The sequence below is a fragment of the Callospermophilus lateralis genome, chromosome 9 (assembly GCF_048772815.1).
Source record: "Callospermophilus lateralis isolate mCalLat2 chromosome 9, mCalLat2.hap1, whole genome shotgun sequence".
Classification (NCBI taxonomy): domain Eukaryota; kingdom Metazoa; phylum Chordata; class Mammalia; order Rodentia; family Sciuridae; genus Callospermophilus; species Callospermophilus lateralis.
The window spans coordinates 35,152,061-35,179,469 of record NC_135313.1 but is presented as its reverse complement, the minus strand read 5'-3'; the positions used below and the strand labels follow the sequence as shown (position 1 = coordinate 35,179,469).

The 27,409-nt window shown below is 37.1% G+C and overlaps 1 protein-coding gene across 3 annotated transcripts in view; it reads right to left on the bottom strand.

Moving 5' to 3' along the window:
- The window catches only part of Ftcdnl1 (formiminotransferase cyclodeaminase N-terminal like), a 34,543-nt gene extending 7,404 nt beyond the window's left edge, over nucleotides 1-27,139 (bottom strand). Inside the window, exons 1-5 of one of the 3 annotated variants that reach the window (XM_076865834.2) lie at nucleotides 27,072-27,139; nucleotides 24,910-25,028; nucleotides 21,986-22,081; nucleotides 20,504-20,656; nucleotides 2,110-2,295 (exon numbers count right to left, since the gene is read on the bottom strand). In XM_076865834.2, the coding sequence (XP_076721949.1) occupies nucleotides 2,110-2,295; nucleotides 20,504-20,656; nucleotides 21,986-22,081; nucleotides 24,910-25,021 (547 nt within the window). In that variant the 5' untranslated portion in view covers nucleotides 25,022-25,028; nucleotides 27,072-27,139. Of the gene's footprint in view, nucleotides 1-2,109; nucleotides 2,296-20,503; nucleotides 20,657-21,985; nucleotides 22,082-24,909; nucleotides 25,029-26,836; nucleotides 26,915-27,071 lie in introns of those variants that run through there. The other 2 variants (XM_076865835.2, XM_076865836.2) reach the window with 2 other exon arrangements.
- Between the last annotated feature and the right edge of the window lie 270 nt (nucleotides 27,140-27,409).

The following is a 27,409-nucleotide window of genomic DNA, read 5'->3' as shown; positions in this document are numbered from 1 at the left end:
TAATGCTTCAATAAATACACTGATGCTTAAGTACTGATAACTTTTATTATCTCCTTAGGATTTATCACTAAAACTGGAATTCCTAAGAGGGAATTTTTAGAGCTCTTGGTACATTTCACAAACTCACTTCCAAAAAGTTTATACCAATTTACACTAGCATTGGCAGAATGAGTGTCTCTAACTACATCATCACCAGTACTAAATATTACCTTTAAAATATCATCTTTAAACATTTTTGTGCCAATTTTGGCATCTTAAAGTTTTAACTTGAGATTTACAGATTTTGATGAAATTCTGCATGTAAATCACAGATAACCATGTGGAATAAAAATAGAGAAAAATCAGAAATCCCCCTGGGTTGTCCATTTCAAATCAAACAATATAAAATAGGTAATGATGGAGTACAGATACTGATTATTCCAACCACAGGTAATCAACAGATCAGACTGGAAGCAATGTTCACCTTGATTTAAACAATTATATAACACATTTGTTCTTGGGAGATTAAATATGAATAGGGATGATATTAGCATTTGGTCTTAAACTCAGATGTGACATACAGATCAGTTTAAAATTCTTCCCAAAACTTATTCTGACAGCACAACAAAAATAAGAATTGATATGTATGCTGAACCTAAGGCTAAAACCAGTTCTGTATTCTAACACCAGAACACCTCTTCCAAACTCTTGTCCACTGACTGTAATCCCAGCCCACCTGGCACTGAGCTGACTACATTTGTGGTATAATCCCTTCAGTCTTTAGGAAGGCTCAAATTAGAAACCAGGAAATAGACTTCTGAAAATTTAGTCATAAAACTTACACATCTCCATTTGTGAGACAAATCATGGAAAAATATGTCAAATTGGCAGAGAGCAATCAGTTTCTTCCTTTTTTCTATAACAAAATACTGAACAAAAAACATCTATAACAACATTTTTATAAATCTCCACTTTACTGGGAAAGAAAAATAACCCTTTAGTACTACTGTGTTGGGCACTTTACAGACATTATTTCAACTTCACAATATTATAAGGGAGACACTAATACAATGTCCATTTTATAGATGTGGGAATTGAACTTTCCTGAGTTTGAGAAACTCTCCAAGGTCACACAGACCAGGATTTGAACTTGGCTTTAAAACCTGTGTATTTCATTGAACAGCTCTAGGTGATCATATATATTATTTATTTAAGAGCAGAATTCTGGGGTTATGTCTATGTGTAAATGATTCTGAAGGCTTTGGCAGAGCTGTGCCATAAGAAATGTGTATCTTATGTTCATCCTCCTGCTCCTGGGGTATCTGGTATTTTAGTAACTCTAAGGTATTAGCTAACCACCAAAATCTGACCCAACATGGCTTATTTTGTGACATTTACACAAGATTTTTTAGATGAAAGAATTAAGACTCAAAAGACCCTAGGATAGTGGAGTGCAGGTAACAGGGTCAGGACTTTGCTTTTTCTAAGGTAATCCCTATAGAATGAGGTGGGGGGTGAAGGCCAGAATGTCAAAGGGAGGCAAAAGTTGATAAGATCCAGGGGAAAGAAATACCTTTCTCTCTGGTGTTTCTGCTCTCTTGTTCTAGAATCCCATTGTCTAGAAAAGGTTTGCTCCAGGGTGCCGCTAGAACGGACTTGCAGCTGTAAGCACCAACTTGGCCACGCTAGATGCCCAAGGACTGAAATATCTTCCTACCAGCTAGAAGGAACCTTGACCTAAGTCTGCACTCCCTGTATCTCCCGAGGTATCTTCATCACACTGGGGACACAGATCCACAGTCAGAAGAGACAGGGCCTCTAGGATCCTGACACCAGATCTGCATCCATTCTTAGTCTCAGAGGTCATGTTGCAGGGTTTGCTATATACCTTTGATATCCTCCCTGGGTGCCCCATCAAATATCTGACAAGAGCTTCAGTAAGGCTCACTAGTAAGCTTATGAGTGCCTAGTATGGAACAGAACTGAAAAAAGATCCTCACCAGGTACAAGGAGAAGCCACTACTGTAACTCTCCTATCATTATAAGGGCCTGACCAAACAAGGGATCCTCAGGATGCTATTATCATGAATAGAAAACAAAACAGAACAGAACTAAGACCACACTTAGAACCTGTTAGACCACATCTTCGGGCAGGTGCAGCTCCCAGGTCAGGCTCAAGGGCACTGAAATCCCTCCTTGTGAACCAGCCCAGCTGCTTCCTTCTCTGAACAAGACTGCGCTTCTTAGGCAGGTCTGCTTCACCAAAGAGAAACACACTGCAGCCAGGAACGTGCAGGACCAGGTCCTTAGCGAGGCCTATAGCATGAGAAATATTAACAAAATCAGGCCCAATAAAATAAGAGAAAGTATTTAATTTTTGCTATGGTAGTAAAATGAAATTAACAAAAAAATTTATCACTTTAACCACTTCTTAGTGTACACTTCAGTGGCATTAAGTTGCATACTGTCGTGCAGCCATGACCACTAATACATAGAATTCATACAAACTAAAAAAATCAAAGTTTGAGCATAATTAATTTTCCTTTTACATTAGTCCCATAATAAATGTTTTCCTCTAAGCAAGGAAGCTTGAATTTCTAACCCATTACAAATCTAATTTCACAAAGAAAATGTATCACTTAGATTAACAAAATCAGGGCTTTCAATTTTGAACACTTTTACAATAGTCCCAATTTGTATATGTTATGAGGAGATATAAAAGTTAAAAGCACAAGAGCTAGATCTTCATTGTCTAATATGGTAACCCCTGGCTACATATGCTATTTAATTTTAAGTTTTGCTAATTGAAGTTAACTAAAATTTAAAATTAGGGGTTTTTAGTTGTACTTGCCACATTTCAAGTGCTCAATTACTGAGGCTCAGGGTCTTCATATGGATCATTAATGTCATCACTGAAAGTGTCATTGGATAGCTCTGGGAAGATACTCTGTAAGGAATCCTAATACATAAACATAATTGGAGGCTACTCCAAAAGAGAGAACATTTTCAATCTTCCTTTACCATTCTTTTAAACATTTGGATTCTCTGTACCTGACTTAATCTTATTAATGGACAATGAAGAATTTTTCTCCTGTTTTTTCTAGATTTCTAGGTCCTTCAGAGGACCTGTGCTTACAGCTATCACATCTTTCCAAGGGGTTAATTACAGTCCACTGGCAGCAAGTATAGCAAAAGTATACATCTTTCTATCTGATAATGTAAAATGTAGGTACTTAGGGACTTTAGGTACAGGCCTAGGACAGCAGGAAAGTGGGACTTCTTTATTTGGAGGTACTTAATGGGCCATCAGAGTTGAGACAGGGACTCTGTCCACAATAAGCACAGGAACCTTCCCAACTACAATTTTAGGATTTGTTATTTGTCCATTTGTTTCTAGTGTAGACTGTCTTGTTGATGGAAGGAATGAAATGTGCATGACACGAAAAAGAAAAAGGTTTTGTACCACTAAAGGCACAAAAAATCTTGGAAAATGTTCTTTAAGTCAGCAGAGACTCCAGCATTGAAAGACCATGATGTTGTAGACACCATGAAGCTCAAAAAAAATCTCCTAAATTTGTTTTAGCTTAAGTCATTTGTGCTTCTTTAATACCACTTAAGATACTAGAAGGCCACAGTTCCTAGGGGAAGGAATGGGGACAGAAGCCAAGGACACAGTCAACTGAGGTTAAGGAATTACAAAATAATGTTTAAGCACTTAGCTAAATTGTTCCTCAAATCTGGAATGGCAGCGGGAAGGAGGAGGTAAGAGAAATGGGAGAACATAAGGAGAATTAAAATGTTAAGTCATCTGAATATCTGACCACTATCCAAACGTTTCTGGTCACGTGTATCTGCTCCAACCAAAACTTAAGAATGACTCACACTTTGGCTGCTACAGTAGCCTAAAGCATAAAATATAATGCCTCAGAGTCTCTCCCACTAAATACTCTAACATGTTTTCTGGCTTTGCCCATCCAGGTCAGCACCTTTATCTGGAGCTATAATTCTGGAGTACTGTCTATGTTTATATAGCCCAGAATATCTGCTAAGGAGTATTCCTGAAGCTTGGCTTCTAAAGGGCAAAGCACTGGGACATATTTGCAGTAGCAACCCCTACCTGTCAGCAACTGGTGGGGATTGGGGTCAGGGGTAGAAGAAATAACATGCATTTAGGCCAGGATTGAATACCATAGGGTTGAACACCATTGCTGCTCCTTAATAGCTCTTAGGATCTTGAACAATTGACTTGACATCTCTGAGTGTGAACTTCTCTGTCTGTAAAATGGAAAAGAAAAATAGCTCCCTCTGAAGCACTAAAACATTATCTAGAATTTTGTCAATTAAAAGATAAAATAAATGTTTATCCTGCTTTTCCTGTATGAATAGTATTTCAAAGAAGTCAGAGGGCTCAAATTGATGAGGAAAAAAATTTAAATATTTTTTAAAACCCAAGGAATAAATATAGAAGTAACGATAGAATCAGAAAACCAGCATTTTGCAAACTCAAAGAGTCAAATTGCTTTAGCTAAAGATTAGCAGTGGGTAAAAATCTCCTGAAAAGTCCATTAGGAACTTTACAATGGCAGACAAAGGCAATTTTTGTTTGCATCACCAGAAGTGATATAATCAAACATGGTAGCCTACAGATAGGATGCAGTATGAAGCACACAGCCTACCTTTGAAGAATTCTTGCCCAAAATATTAAACTTCAGACCAATCAAGTCTCTAAAGCTAACTTATATACAGGAAATGTTAAGGATGAAATTAAATTAAATTACACTTAACATTTAAATACACTATAAAGAAGCAGACAGAACTAGAATGTGAAAATTTTATAGGACAACTGAGAGAGAAAAAACTGGAAGGAGATTGGTCTTAGATTAAGAAATTTAGAGACAAAACGATCAATGTGATGTGTGAACCACATTAGATCCAGAATCAAGTAAACCCACCACAGAATGATGTTTGCCTAGATTATATATTGGGTGTTGGAAGGTATCAAAGAATTATAATTTTCTTGGATGTGATAATGATACTGTGATTATATAAAAAAATATTTATATTGCAAAGAATATGAATTATGTAGGGAGTAAAAAACATGATCTTTAGAATTTGCTTTAAAAATATTTAATAAAACCAAAGGAGAAAAAAAGAAGAAGATTAAAGGAGTGGAAAAAACGATGAAAAATAAAGAAAAAAGAAACAGGTCTTTGAATGGATAGAGAGACTAAGGCTGGATGATTTCAGAAAAGCATCTAGTTCAATGCCTGATCCACAGCAGTCAATCAGTAAACACTAGCTTCCTTTTCCTTCTTCAAGGCACACCCCTGTTCTGGACTGTGAATTGTGAAAACTCTGAATATCCCCCTAGACTGGCATATTCCTATTTTCCAAAAATACCCAGATACTTTAACAACACCCCTCTTCCATGATCTTTTCTATATAATTCACTGTTTTCTAATGAAGCAAGAACATGATATATTTCATTATTCTCCTTACCATAAAGAAACAACCAGGGCTAAAATTATATTTAGGCAGTATAATAAACTCTTCACTCCCAAGGAAATAAATAACATTTGTGTTCCTAATGATTTCAACCTTGAGAGCCTATAGCAGGTAGATATTTGGAATTTTGCTGAAAAGCAAAATTAGATTGCATTTCAAAGAAATATATTTATTTAGATGATTGTTTATTACCAAGTTATTTTATTTGTGATATACATTGTATATTCAAAACAACTAGTTTTAATTTTATCATGTGGTTTTCTCAATGTGCCTATGTACAAATTATACCTTTTATAATTTCAAATATCCATATCATACAAATCAAATTGCCTCCTTAAGGAAGATAAAAATTGTAACTACTTCAAGGTCAAGTCTGTGGGAAACCCAGTCTCCTCAGCCTTTAAGTAAGTGGTGGTATTATTCCAAGCAACAGTTTTGTGCACTTCTGCTGAAAATCCACTGATGATTGTAGCTCTCTAAGCTGTTCATCCCAACTCCCCCTGCAGCAGAATCAGATGTTTCCAAGCAGGGACTCCAGAACTAATCCCCACTTCATATCTATGTTCTCATCCCACTGGAATTCATTTCTTCCTCTTAGGTGTTCATGTGATATCTTAGAGCTCTTATTAATTTTTATCAACAGCAACCCATCTAATCTGCTTATATTAAATAGTTAATTGTGGGATTTTGCTTCCAGTTCTAAGTTCCACACTCCCTGAAGAAAATAGCTATAATTTCTCACTAACCATTTGTTAAACCAAATAAACTGCCTTTGAGTCCAGAGCAGACAGAAATGAGAGTAAAAGGTCATTATGGTGATGAACGAGAACTGAGTACACATATCCTAGTTAGAAACTATGACACCAACTTTCCACCATTGTGTTCCCTTGATGTGCTGCTCAATGGTCTGATCTGCTGCAGTCAAAGCTACTTGTACCTGGGATACTGGAGCCACTTGGTCTTGTCAGACAGGGGATACTTTTCAATCTCTTGTTCAGAAGGAATACAATGCCAACAGATAGTCTAGAACTAGGCAAAACAAAACTGCAGCTTCCTAAATTGCTTGGTATTAAAAGACTAATTTTACGAGTTTCTCTTCCATTTTTAACAAGTTTTTCCCACCACTTAGTAGTTCTAATCTTTCCATTTTTCTCTGGTTGTATTTTGAAATGGCTGATTTGATGACAATACTCTTCCCCCATATGTATGCCTTCATGATTGGATGGCCTTACAGACTGAAAAAAAAATGATTTTTGAACATTTCTATACATGTATATTTAGCACTTTTAATTCTAACTTTAAAGACTAAAAGTCAGTTATATTCCTCTTTGCAAAGAAGAATCAATGCAATGAAATATTTCTCAATCCAATGAGAAGTGTAAGCCTCATATTCTTAATATGAATGTCTTCTAAGTCTATGACAGACATAAGTGGCTGAAATATGAAATCATAAAAAAAGACATGAAGACAGTAGTTAAGAATTTGCTTAATTAAATGTACCTGCCTGTCATACTTCAGCAGCACACATTTCATATTGATAGTGGTATTTAATGCTATTCTTTTTCCTTCTGCTTTTGTTTCTTTCAGTAGCACTTTAGTCCTACTGGTATAAAGAGACTTGAAATTTAACTGTTAAACAGAATTGCAATTCAGCAGCTCAAGGAACATAACTTATAAGCTTAGTCTTCGCTTAGTCTTTGAACATTCTTGATACCAGCCAAAATGCACAACTTTGAAAGAAACCTCAAGTCTGTCACTCGCTTTCTCTAGGAATAAATCTCTTTCCTCTGATCTGATGCACGAATATGTGGTTTGTCATTATTATTCTTAAACAGAACTCCAGTGATCCTCGAAAAAAGTATCAAATCTTCATAAGCACATAAGAGTATTTTCCAACCTCTTGCACCTCAAACTCAAATCAAGTAGAGGAAAAAAAAAGCACAAAATCTAAAAATTAAACTGGGTGCTAGACTTGAAATCTTATAAGCATCCTCTAGTTTTAGTATAGCTCTCTTAATATAGCCAAGTTTTTTGTTTAGTTGATTTTTTTATTTATGTATTTTTTAATGAGAAGGGGGGAAAATTCTCTTTCAGAAGTGAGAAAAAATCTCTCAGATGGTAAAACAGATAGCCCTAAAAAGTTTTTGCCTAAATCCATACACATACCTAAAATAAAACTGGCCGATTAATCTTGCTATAGTAGTTTAAAAAGAGTGGCATTTGAAAATACAGTATAGCAGTGATGCTACACTGTCTAATTAAGTGCAGACTAGGAAAAATTATTCTTAGTTTAGTCTATGGAAGGGGGGTGGTGAAAATTTCTCTCTTTGCAATTCAAAATTATTTTAAAGATAGAACATTTCTTTTCCAATGTCTTCATTAAACAGAGCTGTTAAGAATTGTCTCCCAACCATCCCCAAAGACTACAAAGCTAACCAGTATTCACCCCATATGCTCGGCTTTGAAGTGTGAAGCTGTGACCATCCCACTAGACTTTTACACCACCATCAAAGCCATCTCATTACGCCCAGTGCTGAGAGTTAAAGCGCGGGGCCGTACCCGCTCCAACACAAACACTGCATTAACAAAGCAACCACAATATTCCTCCCCCACATCGCTAGAACTTGAAGAAATTTTTACCATATGTACACATGCACGAGATACAAAAATTTATTGTGCTAGAACATCACTGAGAAGTACATTAAACATGCTGACTAGAACTGGATGTTATTCTAAAGGACTGGAAAAATATAAAATGCAGCTGATCTTTACGATGAAAGAGCAGAAACATTAGGCTGAAATATGAGATCAAGTGCAATTCCTAAATTGCATTTCGACTGACACATTCTGTTGCCTGTTCTTTCTTGAAGTAGCAGAAAATCACTTAAGGGGGAAGCAGAACTCTATTGCACATCACTGGATGCTACTGTTTACTTTGTCATGAATCATTTCAAAAAGACAAATGAGGTTAGATATAATGATGTACTGATAGCAACATTTATGATTCAAAATGCTTGCATCTCTGAATTGTCCATTTATTATTGGCATGGCCGTAAAAAATAAAATGCAAAGAAAAAATGTATCATCTATTATAGTAATGAGGTCAGGATAAGCACTTGATTGATCTTCATGTTGAAAAATATTTTTAAATGTTTAAACCTACCAATTTCATTCCTTTGTATCTGCTCTAGCAAAAGTCTTGCATTTATGCATAAAAGGCTATTCATGCATATTCATTGCTGCATTATTGGTACCAGGAAAAATGGGAAACAATCTGAATGTTCACAATCAAGAAAATAGGTAAATGTGATATATTCATACTATGATAACTATACAGCAGTTAAAAGGAACGAGCTAGATCTATATGTAATTCTATGGATAGATTTCCAAGGTATCTTACTGAATGAAAAATGTATAGTCTGATACCATTTGTAATACAAACATACACAAGCAATTCTATGTTGGATTTATGGGTATATGGTAAGCCCTCCATATTGAAAATATATTCTGTATCTGCAGTTTCAACCAACCATGGATCAAAAACTGCATCTGTATTGAACATACACAAACTTTTCTCCTTGTCATTCCCTAAACAATAAAATAACTATTTACATAGCATTTGTTTTGTACTTGGTGCTATAAGTAATCTAGAGATAAACTGAAATATATAGGAGGATGTCCATAGTTTATATGCAAATACTATGCCATGTTATATAACAGAAGAGAGCATATGCAGATTTTGTTATCTACAAGGGGTTCTGGAACCAATCCCCAGTAGATAATAAGGGACAACTGTACACAGATAACCCAGTAAAAGCCTGGGGAAAATTCTGGATTGAGGGATACTATACTTACACTATAACTTGGCAAGTGCTGATTCAGGAAACCAGGAATGAGAGTGGTGATCAGAGGTGAATTCGAATGAAAAACTAGGAACTATTCTCTGTCTTCATTATAAAGAGAAGAATTATGTGTCCCAACTCCTAACATCCAATATACTTTCATGGAGATATTGATATGGATAAAGGTATTCATAAAAGTAAATGGTATATTAAGACTTTGGAGCATATTTTATATATATATATATATGTATATATATATACATATATAGCATATTATATGTATGTATATATATGTTTATATATATATACACATATATACACACATACAGTATTTTTCCAGAAAGCTTATTATTTCTTTATAGGACATAATGCTGATGTTTTTACTACTTTCTGGTATGGTATCATTTATTTAGAGTATGGCATTTTTCTGAATGACTTATTTAATTTATACTGTACTCAGTAACTTATTTTAATTTGTTCTATCGTCTAATTATTTCATGTACAGATTTCATGGTCTCTGCTTTGTTGTGGGAGGATATTATATTATACTTCTCTGAGTCACAAAAGCATTTCCTATAGGAAACAGAAGCATAACAAGCACTCTGATACTGTGTGGATATTCACAAACACCTCTCCATTTATCTTCTCTGAGATAGATGCTGAATATCATTTTGCAAATAAGAACTGTTATGGGATAAGCTATTTGCTACAAAACTCAGAATTTAAAAGCTGAAAGCACTCTGGACACCTCCTGCTCAAGTGGTTTTTAACATCTTGACTTGTAATCTCTTCTCAAAATGAACCTTATTTGGAATATTGATACATAAAACAGACAGGGATCCCCCCCACCAGTCTTTATGGTGAAAGGGAATAGCTTGGGCCCCAACTGTTCAGCACTCCTCTCCATAGGCCATATAGGATCACTGAAAATAATGATAGAGTACCACAGAGGTCTTAAATATAGTCATTTCTTATAACCATTCTCATAGGATCTTATCATTCTCCAATTTTATAGATACAAAAAATAAAAAGACTGTAAAAGAGACTAAAAAAATTTCCTAAAGCCAGTTGACAAATAAAGGATTTGAACTCATGTTGTTCACTCCCTAAATTCTTATTTTACCTTCTTAACATTTGGCTTTCCTGTCTAGATACTCAACATGATATCATTGGTTAATTCAGGATGATCAGAAACTTACAGGCAGGTATCCATTTATATATAAGGGTGGGTGGGAATGGTATCAGGCCTGTCACTTCCTAATATTGCTTTCCCCATTAATAATCTCTCGCTTTCTTTGGGGGATTATAGAAAAGCCACCTCAAAGAATAGTTCAGGCGGAACATGGCAGAGCCTTGGGGATGACCAAAACCCTCTCTGATGGAAAACTGTGTGCATTCAGCTTGGCATGACTGCAAGCATCTTGAGTGGCAATGACCATGAATGTCCCAGAGTAACTCTAGTTAGTGTTTTCCTGCACAATTTCCCTGAACACTATAAATTGACAAAACTATTAGAGTGGTTAGGTAGAACTTGACAATCAGACCCTGGCACCAGGAAGGTGCCTGACTCTTTGATTATCAGCTTAAAATAAACCAGGCTTGGACGAAGATCTGGAATAGAGCATCCGCAGATTTTGGTGTCCACCAAGAGGTTCTGGAACCAGTCCCCAGTAGATAATGAGGGACAACTATACACAGATAAGCAAGTAAAAGCATGGGGAAATTCTTGATTTAAGGATACTATATACTATAACTTGGCAGGGGCCTATTCAGGAAACTAGGGATGAGATGGTGATCAGAGGTAAGTTTCAACCTTACTTACAGTACTTAAAATGTTTTAAAAGAATTTAGAAAATTTCAATGCAACTCTAATAAATATACGATTGTGACTATTCTTTGTTCCGCTGCTGTCTTAATGGAAAACTAACCAATATACATGCCCCTCCTTCTAACACAAATTGTGGGAATCCACTTGTACTTGCTGCTGCTCAGGACCACACTGTGTTAGTAAGTCCCCCAATAAATGCACTCTGTGCAATCCTAGCTGTGTCTTCCTTGGGTTTAACAGCACCCTGGGGCCAGATAGTTCTGGAACAAAAACATAGTAGTAATGTATAAACAGCCCTCAACCCAAAGCCTACTGCCTATAGCAAAGAGTTAATTTGACTTTTCCACTCATTCTGCGCTCCCCCAAATAGCAAGCATATGGCTTACATGAGTTTGTTTGTTTTCCTTGTGTGTGCTTGGTTCCTAAGCATCTTCCTGGCCAATGCCACTGGCTACAGACAATAATCACCATCTCTCAGTATTCTCAAACCCAGCTCTACCTCAAGAGTCAAGTCCCGCCCTCTCCCTTCTAGTCGCTCCTCTCCTCTCCACTAATTTTTAGGCAAAGCCTATTTCTATGCATTCCACTCTGACCTTTTTTAATATCCTTTGAGAGAAACATCTTACCCAGAGTTGATGTTTACTTCTACAAGGAGACAGTTCAGCTTGTTTTGCTCTCTGTTACAAGTTGAACTGTTTCCCCCCAAATTCATATGTTGAAGTCCCATCCTCTAGAATCTCAGAATGTGACCTTTGGGGATAGGGTAATTGCAGATGTATTTAATTAAGATGAGATCATGCTGGAGTAGGTTAGGCCCCTAACCCAATATGACTGGTGTCCTCATAAAAAAGAGAAATCTGGACACAGATAATATACAGGAAGAATGCCATGTGAACATGAAGCAAGTCATGTACAAGCCAAGATGGAACAGATCCTTCCTCAGCCCTCAGAAGGAACCAATACTTCTTACACCCTGATCTCAGACTCCAGACTCCAGAACTATGAGACAATAAATTTCTATGAAGTCCCCTAGTCTGGGATACTTTGTTACCCCAGTCCTAGTAACTTAAAACACTAGCCTTTCCCCCTCCCAATTTTCATCCCCTGCTGGGGAGTCTGAGAGAGAAACTGGGTATGTATGGGCCTGCCTCCAAAGCTCCTGTGTTAATGCAGGAATGCTCAGAGGTGAAATGATTGGACTGCGAGAGCTGTAACCTAATCAATCCATCTTAATTTGAATGGCAGTTTCAAATTCAGGAAAAGGCAAGTGAACTATTTATTATGACCTCTTCTCAAGCCCCACTCCAGTCCTCTAATCTCCCTGGGGGCAGCAAGTGAGAGAACTCCCTCTTTTTCTGTTGTCTAATTCTGTTGCCATGATATAAAAATTAAACCCTGCTTTCCCAAGGCCTCTGTTTTTGACTGTCAGAAATTCAAACATGATCACTGATTGCTACTTCCTCATTCTCATTAAGCAGACAACTCAAGTGGTAATGCATATGCTATGGAGGAAAGACAAGCATAAGTAATATCTTGAGATATTGTCTTACTATATATTTGATTAGGTAAAACTAGAGGTGGATTATTTAATATATGTAATTTTAATAGTCACCTAATAAATGATAAAACATTTAATGGTTCTAAAGTTATTATATATAATAAAATTATAACATTTGCTGCTGTCATTATGATTATCACATTCTTGAGTCTTTTGAAAAGCATACCCTTACTCCACCAATAGAGACCATGTTGATGGGTAGATGGTTGCATAAGGGTGTGGAGGCCTTGGGTTTATGTTCTTCATCTTCTAGGCCTTCAATACCATTAACATTATGTCATTGTTTCAGAATTTTCTAATGCAAATGGCATTGATGCTGGAAGTCTCTATAAATTCTAGGAAGGAGAGGTATGAAGGAAAAAGAATTCAGGAAAAAAAGTATCTCCAAGATTAGGGGATCTGGGCTTAAAAAGTTAGCTTGGTATTCAGTTACCTGCTACAGACCTAGTAGGTCCACATTCTCTAACATACCTCAGCAGCTGCATAAATTATATTTGTGAGTGCTGTATGAACCTATAGAAAACCAGAAGTCTAAGGCCCCTGCATCTTAAGTGCCTCAAGGCGCCTTTGCCAGTAGGTGGTGAATGTTTAATGTCTCCCATAGTGACTTATCATACAATTCTGAGTATTCCACGAGACCCTTTTCCTAGTGAAGTATTTGTCACAAGTTGTGGGGGAAGCTCCCAACTTTTTTATGTGACTTTTGGACTAGATAACAATTACAAGAAGTGTATAGTTCATCAACAAAGATTTCTTGCATCCCATCAATTACAAGAAGTGTATAGTTCATCAACAAAGACTTCTTGCATTCCATCTATTCATCCCAATGAGGAGATTCTTATACGACAGTTATTCTTGTCACTATTTTAATCAAACTTATTCAGTAAGTATGAAGAATGAGATAGGAAAGGAAAAAAAGCTAGTCCCATGGTATATTATCACAGCTGGGAGCAACTGGGAGTTGATCCTGCTGAAATGAGCCTCAGAACTCTCCATCTCAAGGACGAAAGAGGAGAGCATTTAGCTACCAGCTCAGTCCTCCCATGGGTTAAAGGTTTTTCAATGGAGTGTTAACTTGCTGGTACTTCAGGTTGCAGCAAAGCCAATATTAGAAAAGACTGTAGCCCTTTCAAGTATAGTTGCATTCATCCAGTATTTTAGTCTGGGACAATTAGGTTAGTTCATTCCAAGTCTCCCATCTAGCCTTTACCTTCCTCACTGTTTTACAGTGAAAGATATGATCCTCTTCCATTTACTAAGGCTATAGTAATACATACTTATGAATAATTTGATAACTCTCCTTTATGATTGAAATGTCCCAAAGGAACTGGAAATCAATCTTCATGGTTTAAGTACTTTGCTAAAGCACAATACCTCTTTTTTCAGCTTTTTATATGGTGGCAGTATCCTATAATTCTCAAACTAAATGCTAGGCCCTAAGTATATTTATAGCTGTAAAATCTACTATTGTTTTTATACCATGGCAATGAAGTGTGTAGCAGTGTCGATGGTGCTAAAACTATACCAGAATCCAGCACCTAAATTGACTAATCTCAAACAAATTCAATGCTGTTTTATGAGACAATCTCCATAGCAACTGGAGAATCAGAGTAGAAAATTCTTGAAGTGAAAAGTTGCTCCTGATTTGCCAGATCAGCCCATGTTTTGACAATCTGTAATGAGGTAATCAAAGGGTCTCAAGACTACCATACAAGTGTTGACACTCTGTGAATCTGTCATGGCACATGTCCTCTAAGTCATAAAAATACTCAAAAAAAATCTACGAGGCTGATAATTGTAATCAAATTCATTAATGTTTTATATATTTGAAATGAAATAAAAAATAAAAATAAAACACACAAGAGCTATTTTTTCATTTGTATAACTTTAACTAGCACTTGATCTTTCCCATCTCCTAAATAATAACCTCAATTTATATGGAGGGCAGAAACATCATTTCATTTGATCAATAACATTAATGACATTAAAAACTACTCCCCCATCATTTATAAAACTCATAGCTATGGTTCAGACTTTTTAAGCTGAACATTCTGAGCCTACATAGGAGGTAGGCACATTTTCACTAGGAAATCACAGGGAGAATGTGGCTAAACACCTTTTGCCTAACACCTCCCTTCTAACACTCAAGCTTCTTCATGAAAGTTGGTTTGCAGGCAAAAGGGTCATGTGACAGAGACACTGGCTCCTGCATGTGGAACAGTAAGTAAAGGAAGCATGGAAGTCCAGAGAAAACCACATGGAGAATTATACCAAACTTAGAGAAGTCCAGAAGTCCAGACAAAATACCTTCAAAGCTGAGTAAAAGTTAAAAGAGTGTTCCTGAACATTTATCAATGATTCCAAATTCATAATTAAAATCACCAAGAATTAAAGAAGTAAAAACTTCAGACAAAGATGGAAGTGTACATCCATATGTTTCTTTCATTTCTACCAAAACCACCAAGAAAAAGATAGTAAAGAGACTTATGTTTAAAGCATTTACTCAAACAGAAAATGAAAGAGGAGGCAATAGCATTGGAAGCTGGAAAGAATAAATGAGTGGTAGATGACTTAGCAGAACTCAGGCAGCAAAAGAGACAACAGAGAAACAACCTGACTTACATGACGAACACCTGGAAACAGAACTTGTAAGACAAAGTATGTTTAAGGGCAGTTGGTCCCACCCAAGCTCCACACAGACAGGCAGCTGCCTTAACTCATCCCAAAGAGGTGAAACCACAAGGTGTCCGGCTGGGAAGTATGGGGCACAGTAGAGGGCATGTGTGATTCATGAAAAACGAGGAATTAGGAGACATTTACAAAGCTAAGAACTTTGGGGTCTTCTTTCAGGACACTGGCTGCTCCTCTACACTCTGCACTAAAGATTAGAAGATCCTTCTGTAGGGAATTTCAACAGCCCAGGAGAAAGACCAAAATAACACTTGCATGGGAGTTCCCCAGAGAAACAATCCAGCTGGCTCACCCTACACCTAAAACCCAATATACATACTAAAAGTATACATTTAGTCTTTTGGTGTTCACTCAGAGTACCTTCAAATACTAAGAGGGATCAAAAGATATCTAAGGAAAACAGAAGAAAAACAAGTACATTGGGGATGGGGGACTACTAACACTACACAAGAAAAAAATGCCCAAATTATCCTTTGTTAATGTATGCATGAGATAAGGCCAGGACATTATATTAACAAACTAAATGGGACATTCAGAGAATAAATAAGTGCTCATGGAAATTAATATAGAAGAAATGAAAAATTTATTGAAGGCTTGAGAAATAAAGTAAAGGAAATACACCAGAAAGTATAGCAAAAATATAAACAGATATAAAATAAGAGAAAATAAAAGAAATGTTGATTAGTAGAAAAATTCTACTATAAAAAAGGGCTTCCTATCCCCCAAAATCAAGGCTGAATGTTCTCTCTGATATGTGGATGCTAACTCACCATAAAAGGTGCTCAGGTCGGGGGGTGAGGTTATGTGCAGAGGGAAGAATAGAAATTTAGTGGATTAGACAAAAGGGAATGAAAGGAAGGGAGAGGGGCTTGGAATAGGAAAGACAGTAGAATGAATCAGATGTAACTTTCCTATGTTCTTATACGAATGTACAACCAGTGTAATTCCACATCATGTACAACCACAAAAATGGGAAATTACAGTCCATGTACATATGATATGTAAAAATACATTCTTCGAGTTGTGTATAACTAAAAGGAACAAATAAAAATTACAAAATAAATATAATAGGGCTTCCAGAAATAACTGAGAAAAGAAATCATCAATGAGATAATTTAAGAAAATTGTCCAGCATTAGAGAATCAGTTTCAAGGATAAAAAGGGTCTGCTAAGTATCCAGCATAATGAATGAAAAATGACCAACACAAAGGTACATCACAGAAATTTCAGAACATGAGGAACAAAATCTCATAAGCTTCGAGACAAATGCTAGGTCACATAAAAAGGATCAGGAATCCTAAAGATTTCAGAAGACTCATCAGCAACCTGGAAATAAGAACTCATTGACATAATGTCTCCAAAATAAAGTTATTCTAATAAGAATTCTTTACCTAGTCAAACTAACAATAAAGTGTGATGATAGAATACTGGCATTTCAAACATGCAAGATCTCAAAAGTGTACTTTTGAATACTCACATTTTTTTCTGCAAAGCAAATAGAAGATATAATCCACAGGGTCGGGGAGAGTGTTAGAAGGGGCATAAACTAAGAAAGAAAAAGAGGGAAAAAATGTGATTCACACTCAGGAATCAGGGTATCTAACACGGAGAAAGGCAAAGGGAGATCCCATAATGACAGTATTCTTAAAGCACTGAGGGCAACTGGTCCTAATTAGAATAGGTCAGAGAGTTCTACAAGATATTTAAGAAGATGAAATTGATAGGACTGTTCTATCTGAATGCATGGAGAAATATATTTATTGACAGAGAATTTGTGGTTGAACCAGTGACAAGTATAGCCATGTATTGCTTGTTGGGGATATATTCTGAGATATGCATCATTAGATGTATTATTTACACAAACCTATGTGGCATAGCCTAGTAATACTTAAGACTATAGGGCATATACATAGTACTGTTTCTGCAGTCTGTCATTGCCTGAAACATCATTATACAGTGCATGACTGCATATAAAATATCAAGTAAACAAATCATCAAAATGATAATGATCAACTCCAGCAAAAAGAATGTTATGCAAAAAGGGTAAAATAATAATAAAAGTATACACAATTCATTGTGAATAAGGTTTACACTAAATATTAATTCAAATTTTGATATATAAAGAAGAGAGAAGATTAGGAAATGTGTGTGTGTGTGTGTGTGTGTGTGTGTGTGTGTGTGTGTAAGGGAGAGGAGGGGAGAGTTAGGGGAAACTAAATTCTCATCATCTTCAGTGAGAAGTCAATAGTAAGCCTAAAAGAGAAAAACCAAGAAGTACCAATTTAAGTATGATATTAAGACATATGGACTTTAATCTTCAATAATAAGATAAAGAGTTGAAAATACTTGGCTCTGAGAGAAGGAAACTGAAGTGATGTGGGTAGGGAATAGGGGAGGTACTTAAGAGTTTTTTAAATAAACCCTATAAAATATTTTATTTTTAGCCACATGTATAATTTTGATTTAAAAAAATCAGGAAAGGGAGGGAAGAAAGAAAATAAAGGGAAAGAGAGCAGGAGGAGAGGAAAAATTTTAGAGACATAATAGAGATCAACATTAGATATAACCTAATAGATTGAATTGTGGGTTTTTAATAGAAAATGAAAGTCAAGTCCAAAATATTGGGAAAAAAATCTATAAGCTTTAAATAAATATAGACCCTCCCTCTATATATGTAAATACATACATATAAAATATATAATACATACATTTCATCTGGGTTTTAAAATGTAAATCCATAGTCAAATGACAGCATGCAAGATGTGTATTTAAGTTCCCATTCTTGCACTGTTTGTAAGGGAGGGATGACACCATTGTACTACTCCTTTCTTTCCTATCCTCCAACCTCCTATGAGTCTGCTTATTCTCTATTAGCTTAAGCCAGTATCATCCTCCCAAACTGGTCCACCTGCTTCTCTACTCTGCCATTCTCAATCATATTCATCTTCCTATCATGCAGGCAAGATGATCTTTCTAAATTCAAAGTCAATCAGACCATTTCCTTGTTGAAAATACTGCCATAGCTCTCACTGCCTTTAGGACAAGTGTGAACTCTTCAACCTGGCCTCCAAAGCTTCATAACGTGGCTTCTTGAGCCTCATTTCTTAACATTTCCAAGAAGGTCTTTCCCATCCTCCGCTCTCTTTAAGCTCTGGACAGTTACACGGAAGTCTGCACATCTTTGAATTCAGTCTGTTCTCACTTTTGCATTGCTTTTCCCTTTATTCTACAAGTTCTCCAACAAAACATTTTATGCAAAATTATGTGTGTGTTTCTGTTATGCACACACAAAAGCACAAGCATAAAAACTTACAAATAATGTTAATAGAATATATAAGTTCATTTAACCCCAATTTTGGACCTAATTTAAGAAACCCTTTGTTAAGGTATAAGTAGGCTCACAGCAGAATTTCTGCATACAAAGCATATCTCGAGCACATATCAATATTAACTGTTTTTCATGTCACCAGAATGTTCTGTGCTGTGCTTTGTCCCATAGAAAGTTAACTAAATTATCTGAAAGTTGGTTTCCCTGGAAATGAGTTACTCTAGTGAAAAACATCCCCTCACTGTTCTGAAAACAGCAGGATCCTAGAATGTGAATAGTTCTGCCTCATAAGAATGCCTGAGCATGCAGTTACAGGGAAAAAAAAAAAACTTAAAAAAATTTGGATGATATTAGATGAACAGCTGTGTAGAAGGGGGAAAGTAAAAATAAAAACTGCATGTTGGAGCATCAAAATAGTAACCATGTACAGTATATGACTGTTTTTAATCAGATGAAGATTGAAGCTATTACATTTCAAATCAAATGTTATAAATTAGTTCAAGAATGCAGCTGAGCTCTCATTTAATTAGAAATGTCCATGTTTAAATCATGAGGTACAGTAGCTGCCAATGAAGCAAAAGGGCAAGGGAAGGGAGAAATACTGTGTCCAGACCCTCTGGTTCTCCACCGTCTCCTACACACAGCAGAAACATCTGGGGGGAAGGGGGGACTAGTCCTGATGTAAGGAAGAACTTCATGTACTAGCTAATTTGAGAGTTAATGTAATTGCCTATAATTGTTTTGAAGACAATTAAAATCATTATTCTGGTCTGGACAATTCTAAGTCTTCATTTCTGTGTGAAACATATTTTCTTCCATGCTGAATTTTAACTCTTTCTTGGATCAAAAGTAAAGCAAATCTGGGGCCAAGATTTGCTTGGGAAAATCACTGCTTAGCTGTCAGGTCACATTAAAAAGTAGCACCGCAGTGAGGTTGTCCCTTTGGAAACAAGTCTCCTTTCCTATTTCTGGGATTTGATGTAGCTCAGCCGAAGTCCAAATCGACATCCCAAATGTTAGACAATTTACTATTAAATAAAAATGAGACAACATCGTAGAGGGATTTTTGAGGTCATACAGAGAAGAATGCAATTATCCTTAGGCGGGCTTTTCCCCAAAGGTTATGAGCCTCTGCATCTCGTAATTAACCACGGTGCAGCGAGACAGTCCAGGCAAAAGGTCTTTCTTTTCTCCCAATTTGCCGAATTCAAAAGCACCTCAAGTGACACAGCTCACATTTTCCAAATTAAACTTGGCCCTAGGGTTGAAATCAGGCACATGACAGATCAGCTCTACAGAAAATCTTAAGAGAAAGTTGTGCATAGGGGAAAAAGGAGGAGGGGGGAATCAGAGGGAAAAGGGGTAGTAGTTTACATTTAAGTGGTTTTTCAACCTCACCATTACCCCTGCTCAAGAAAATAGGACACAGATGGGCAAAACAAGCCATCATTCTGTCCTGAGAGTCAAAGAAACTCATTAGAAACAACTATTGTTTCCTCACAATCTATTGTGAATTTGTATGAAACAAAATTATTGATTTTTTTTCTTTGCTACATCCCACAGCGGCTACTGATCCCTAATGTCATGGCGTGGAAAGTGGAAGGCTGAGTCCCAAAGACAGTGTGCCACTGCACCCTAACACTTGTTGACACAATTCTTCAAGGCTGACTTTCCCAGGGAGCTGAGAAGTGATTAGCTTTTCATTGTCACAGACTGTTTGGGTTTGTAAAAACAGTTTCCAACAGGAATAATAACCCAAAACTTTCTCTTACTTCGGGCTACAGCTCCACACTCGTCCACTCCAACACCAGAGAGAGGGTAAATGGGGATCAGGTCCACTGCTCCCAGGCAAGGGTGGACTCCTTCTTGAACCTCCATGTCTATGGCTCGGAAGGCCTCCAAACAGGCAGCCAGAACACAACTGCCTAAAAATGTGAAATTGTAAAAAAAAAAAAAATCATTAAACTTTCAATTGTTTCTAAAGAAGAAGTTATGATTTTATTGTTCCACTAGCTGTTCTTCTTTTGTAATCTGTACTAAAGGTTTGTTTTCCATCAAAATAAATAACTGAAAAATAAAAGATTCAACATTTCCCCTCACCCCACCTCCCAACCATCATATAACTTCATATTTCTTCCCAAAAGCTGAAGAATTATGCAATGTTTATTGGTCTTAAACAATTGTTACTTTCTTATAGTAGGTAACTTTTATTTTCTTCAATATATCTGATAAAATTCCTGTTAATTTCCGGAATGATTTTTAAGTAATTATATTAAAATATAGAAAAAATTCATAAAATGTTAGAAGCATAGTTTTATTCTTATCTAGTAATTAATTGAATTATTATATCTAATACATATTATAGACACCTGAGAGTTTTGTTATTATTCTGAGTTTCCATTAGCAGTACAATATGATCATTTCCACTGAGAAAAAAAGAAGATTTTACATCTTATGTTATGATTAACAGTCAAGATAATCAGTTTTATGCTTGCAGGAAGTTAGTGGTTAGCTCTTCAAACTTCAAGAAAACATACTTTTGAAAGAAGACAATCTTCCAAGTTGAAGATAAGTTTATTTGAAAATATTGTGGGTCCTTTACTGGGCAATATTAACATAACATGTGGGCTGGGGATATAGCTCAGTTGGTAGAGTGCTTGTCCTGTATGCACAAGACCCAGGGTTCAATCCCCAACACCACACATACACACACACACACACACACAAAAGATAACATGAACTTTTGTTCACAATTGTGATTCTTCAAATTCAAAAAGTTGTCCTACCAAACCCTACACCATCCCTATGAGACATGGAGCCCATTTCATTTCAACCTATGGTTCAACTGAAGATTTCAGGCTACCAACCCAAAACACAACTGCTTAGTATATTTCATTCCATTGGTGTCAACTTGAGTGACATAAGGCTGACTTTAAAACTATTACTACATAGGTTAAACCCTGAATGTATTAACCACAAAAGACAGGTGATCATCTTCAGCAGAAGGATGTTATTAAATCTTAGGCCAAAAGGTCCACTGTAATAAAGCGGAAACAGGAAGTTTTTGAGATGTACTCAAAGAAAGGATAAAATGAAAATTGGGGGTAGACGCTTCACTGAATGGAGGGAAGTATTCAAATTTACACAGGAAATCAGTAATTAAGGAAGACACCTAAAAAAAAAAAAAAGGAAGACACCTGAAGCCTACCCTTCACCGAAAAAGATAAATATGTAAAAACAACTTAAACTCTTACCCAACTTATCAACAGAAGCTGCAATTGTAATAACTGATCTGTTGTAGTCTTGATCAGAAAATATATTGAGCACTGATACTTCAGGATGTTTCTGCCCTGTAAAGATAACGTCACAAAAATGCATATTTTTTTTCTATAATGAATCTTTATACTTACATTCTTCTGATATAATTAAATTTAGTCTGGTGGAAAAAAAATCTGGGATGGGAGCTTTGAGACACTGTTAAGAATGAAATCATGAGTAGTGATGTCTACTTCTTACAGCATCTTACAGTATAACCAGACGGCTAAGCTCAGACATAAGTGTTTGATGTCTGAGAGACATTTGCTTGGACTTGTTAAATGAATTTGCAGAAGTTTTCTTAACTCATCTAAGAGGATATTCCCTTCGATCAATGGTAAAATTGTATCATTCTAAATTTTTCCCTTATCAAGCTTATCTTCTAGGCCTTGTCAATATTTCCTTCCAAAATACAGAAACCAAATTGTCTGGTCAGGATGTCCTAGTGGAAACACTAGGACAGGCTAATTAATGCATAGATCAGAGGTCTCTAGTGTGCATACACCTGTCCATTAGAATCTGTTCTGACTCCACCATCTCCTTTCTAGAGGCCACCAACAGCTTTCAGATGTTAATGACTTCCAGCTTTTGGTGGCTTATGACTCACTTGAATGTGTAACCTGGAGGAGAAAGCTGCCATACCCTGGTATGGCAGCCATACATAAATTCAAGTTATTTTTGAAGTTTACAAGCCTGGCCCAGGCTCCTTAAAACTCCCCCTAAAGCCTACAAAAGCAAATTCAAAGTGAAAGACAAAAGTTTTTAGGCAGTAATTAAACCTTTAGCTATGCTATTATACCTTGTCCCCCTGTCTCCTGGCAGCTTAACAACTAATCTTTTCAGAGAAAAGGAAAAAGAAGTTACACCCAGGAACTACAGCTTACAGCAGCCCTACACTATTAATTTTAATAGCATGAGAAGATAAACATATGTCACTTACTTAGAGTCAAACAAGCACCTATAGAGAGCCCTGCCCTGGTGTAGGTCTAAAATTTATAACTCAGGTTCCTTTACCTAAGACCTTTTTGGGTCATTTAAATGTGCTCACATTGCTTAATGAGAAAAAAAATAAAGTTTATATAGTTTTATTCCACTCGCTTAAAAGTAAATGCCTTTAAATTATTTGTAAAACAACAGGTTCACTTTCTTAACTAGTGCTACCTTCCCTGCATTTTTTAAACTATAAAAGATGAGACAAGAACAAAATCATGTAACTCCTATTTTATATAGTTTTTCAACATACTTTAGCTCCTGGGGGAAAAAAAAAGAAATGATTTTTTTTTCTCATCCTAAATCATCTTCTGAAAGGCTTTTATTCTCAGTTTCATATGATTCAATTGAATCAAATGCTGAAAGAATGAAACACTCTCTCCTGCAATTTCTTAAGCATGCATATAGGGGGAAAAAATGAGTGCTGGCAGGAGGAGCTGTCAGTATGAATCTCAGCGGAAGTAAATTGTTTGGGATTTGTAATGGAGTATAATAGCTATAATTCCATTTGAGCGGCTGCCACTAATAAGCTGATAAAAACCGTGAGTTGAGACCCAGGCATCCATCAGTGTGTGTCTTCCACAAATGTCTCTTACATTCACTCAATCAGAGACACAGGTAACCCACTCCCATTAGATGTACTGTTTCTGACAATGAAGAGCCTAAGCTGGCTCTTTCCCACAAAGAGCATGCAAAAAACAGCTGCACACAGACTCCAAAGGGGTTTTTAAATCAGCAATTATCAGGAATTTTCAGAGACATTTCCAGCTCCTCAAAGTTGTAAGACAGTAACTTAAATGTGCTCCTAGTTACGGATGGGTTGGGGAGAAACACTTCTTTCTCATGAAAACCACATCAAAAATGACAATCATAAATCAAAATGTACTGTTGCAAATGCTTTAGGATTGTGACCCTAATGCTCACCTGTTACCAAAAGGCTACTGACTTAGTAAAAAAAGCATTTATATTTAAATAATTGTAAGTTTGTAAGTACCATGGCTTATATGTAAAAGCACAAATAAATGGTATCTAAATCATGTGTCATCACATGAACATTTTATGAAGGGTGAAAAAAAAAAATAGCAGTATCTCTCATAGTAATATGGTCCTAGGAAGTATGGAGGCTTGTTTCTATGTTTATTTTGAGGTTATTTATTTATTTGTACCAGGGATTGAATCCAGGGGCACTTAACCACTGAACAACATCCCCAGCCCTTTTTTGTATTTTATTTAGAGACAGGGTCTCATTGAGTTGCTTAGGGCCTCACTAGGTTGCTGAGCCTGGCTTTGAACACAAGATTCTCCTGCCTCTGCTTCTCAAACTGCTGGGATTATAGGCCACCATGTCCAGCAGAGTCTTCTATCACCAAATTTCTGAGTGACCTTATCTGCATCACTTAAAGACAACTGCCTAATAGTTTTTTTCCCAGAGAATGGATTAGAAATAATAATACTGTAAGGCTCTGCTGGCAGGAGTGCTTTGAAGGTGGTTCATGTTTGACCAGTTTATTTTCTATTTAATCTACTAAATAAAAAATCATAATGTATTACTATGTTATTTTATTAATGATCAAATAAAAGGTCCATGAGAGAAGCATTAAGCTTTTATGTAAATCTGTCCTGAACAATTCACATCTCAGAGAATCATGCAAACATGAAGAGGTACATTCCTGAATGTATGCAGACATTTAAAAAGAATATCTGTGCACATCTGAGTAAGTGATTTATCTCAGTAGCCTGCAGTTGCTTCAGAGGAAGCTGTAACAGCTCAAGACCAAAGGCAGAATTCTAGAAAGAAAGTAGATGTTGAGTACAAAAATGACTGTATCATCGAAACACTGCAATATCCATTTCAACTGTTTGTTGTTCCTACCATTTTTTTCAAGAGCTGCTTTTGCTATGTTCTCAACAATGTATTTTCTTCTGGCTTCTGAAATGTTTAGTAAGCAGACAGCCAAACGGGACCCCAGTCTGGAGGAGGACATGATTTTTCTGGAATAAAAAAAAAAAAAAATCCTTTATTTCAGTCTCTAGACCTCATTCATATTTTCATGTTCATTAACCATAAAAATCACATCTTTTTAGAAACCTGGCAGTCAGAATGTGAACACTTCACTATTTCACATTCCTAGAAAACATTTAAAGGAAAAATTTTCAGAATCCCATGTGCATCATTCATATGAACATGGTCACACAATTATGAACATATGAACATAGTAACAACCCTGAAAATGCCTGGCAAATTAGTCTGGACTCTGTTATATAAAGGAAACTTTCTCATTCAAGTAGGTTATTTCATTTAGGCATGATCTTCCTTAGCTTATCCCTTTTTTCCAGGTCTGTAATATTTAACAAGTAGGAAGAATCCTTTTATAAAACTAGAAAAACTAAACTTACTAGGGAAATGCAGAAAAGGGGAATGAGGAAGACTAGTATTATTTAATATGACAATTTTTGTAAAAACTGTTCTTGTTGAAAAAAACAAAACGCATATCCACAGGTCAGGCCATGGACATTATACAGTCAAGAGGCCCATTTGGGCTCAATGAATGACAACTATTTGATTAACTAAGTTCCTCTTTGTTCTTTGACCTCCAAAGTTTCTACATCAGTTTAAAATTTTTTCACAGGACTGTACTTTGAACCAAAAGATGATGCAGATTCTGGTACCTGTGACTCAATAATGCCAAAAATGTGATTGATCTTTTGTTGAAAATGGCTCAATTACATAAGTTTTAGAGGTTGCATTGATTCTAGTACTCTAGAATGGCATTTGTCAACTAATCTTTTCACACCTCAAACAACGACTTTATGATATAAAGGAATTAAAACACCTCAAAATATAAGAAAACAATTCCTCTTTTCAAGATCTGGTCGTCATAATGTTGGCCTCTTTAAAATATCAAGACTAAAAGTTAATGCAGCCTTCACTAATTCATCTGACAAATTTTTGATGAGGGTCATTTTGTGTCCTGGAAATGTCTCCATGTGACAACACTACAGAGAATGGTGTTCAACCCTGAAACAAACAAAACAAATTTAAAATAAAAGAGCTCTGGTACAAATAATGATCTCTCCACAAATAAATGTGCTTGTTTTCTGTTCACTAAGATTGTTGGCCTAATCATCTTAACCTAGAAGGATGCAGCACTTTGAGGTTAGTTGAAGTTTGCAGGCAGATTTTCTTATTTCGACCATCAGCTCATCAATGCAAATTCATAAAAATAGGATCATTAGGTTCTTCTAGACATTAATAACATTGTTGTAATCGAGCAGCTCAGACCTCTCCCCTTTCTGTGTAAACAAAAACTTGCTTTACACAAGGGGTGTGGGCGTCTTCTGGTTTTCATTTGTTTTCAGTGTGTTTATGTAGCTTAATTGTCTCATCAGGCACTTTCCCAACATAATTATGCTTTTTAACAAATGGTGTTTATGGCAACCCCTAACAGTGCAAAAGAAAGGATTAGTTTCATCCTCTCATTCCACAGTTTGATTCCCTGTGGACAGCTAAATCACACAAAGATGGTGTTAGGAAAATCTACCTTCACAGCAAAAAGTGAAATGTGCGCCAATACTAGGCGTTCCGACAGTTTCCTCTAAGAAAGTGACCCAAATGCAACCCCTCGCCCCATCCACTTGGTGGTTTGGGATAAGAAGATCCCAGCCCGCCCGCCTCTCAGTCACTCTTTGGCGACTTCCGGGAATAGACCGAAAGCTGTCCCAAGAGGAACTAGCAGGGCAAACCCAAATGAAGCAGTCCTCCACGAATCCTCCAAATCCCCCGCCTTGGGCACACGCACCTCCGCACCGGAGGCCGGCGGAGGGCGCCGGAGGGCGATCTCCGGGCCACAGCCCCCAGCGGAGACCACGTGTGCGGTCCTGCCTGGCTCCGGAGCGGGGCGTCCCAGGGTCAGGCAGGCCGAAGGGTAACCCTCGTGGCTGAGCGGCCGCCCACGAGGCCCGCGGCCGGCTGCCCGGGTGGGGCTCCGGGGCCCACAGACACGCTGCCGCTAGGGAGTCGGGAGGGGAACCGACCTGCGCCCGAGGGCAGCGGGGAGCACCGCCGCCGAACCGGAATCGCCGCGCAGCCTCAGCCGCGGCTCCGCCTCCTCGGCGCCCCGGGGCGCTCCACCCCGCCGCACACCGCCCCGCAGCTCCGCGTCCCTCCCGTCCCGACGCCGCGGAACGCGACTGCCAGGGAACCCGCGCTTCTCGGAATTACACGATTCTGTCTTGCAAGTGGGCGACTGTAAAAGGGCATTAGGATCTAAGGATGAGGTCTTTACCCATTGATCGCACACCAGCAGGGGGCTCTTCGCTGGTTCCCTAAGGAGAAACACACACACCTTCTTTGTGGTACGTTCCCTCCCTCC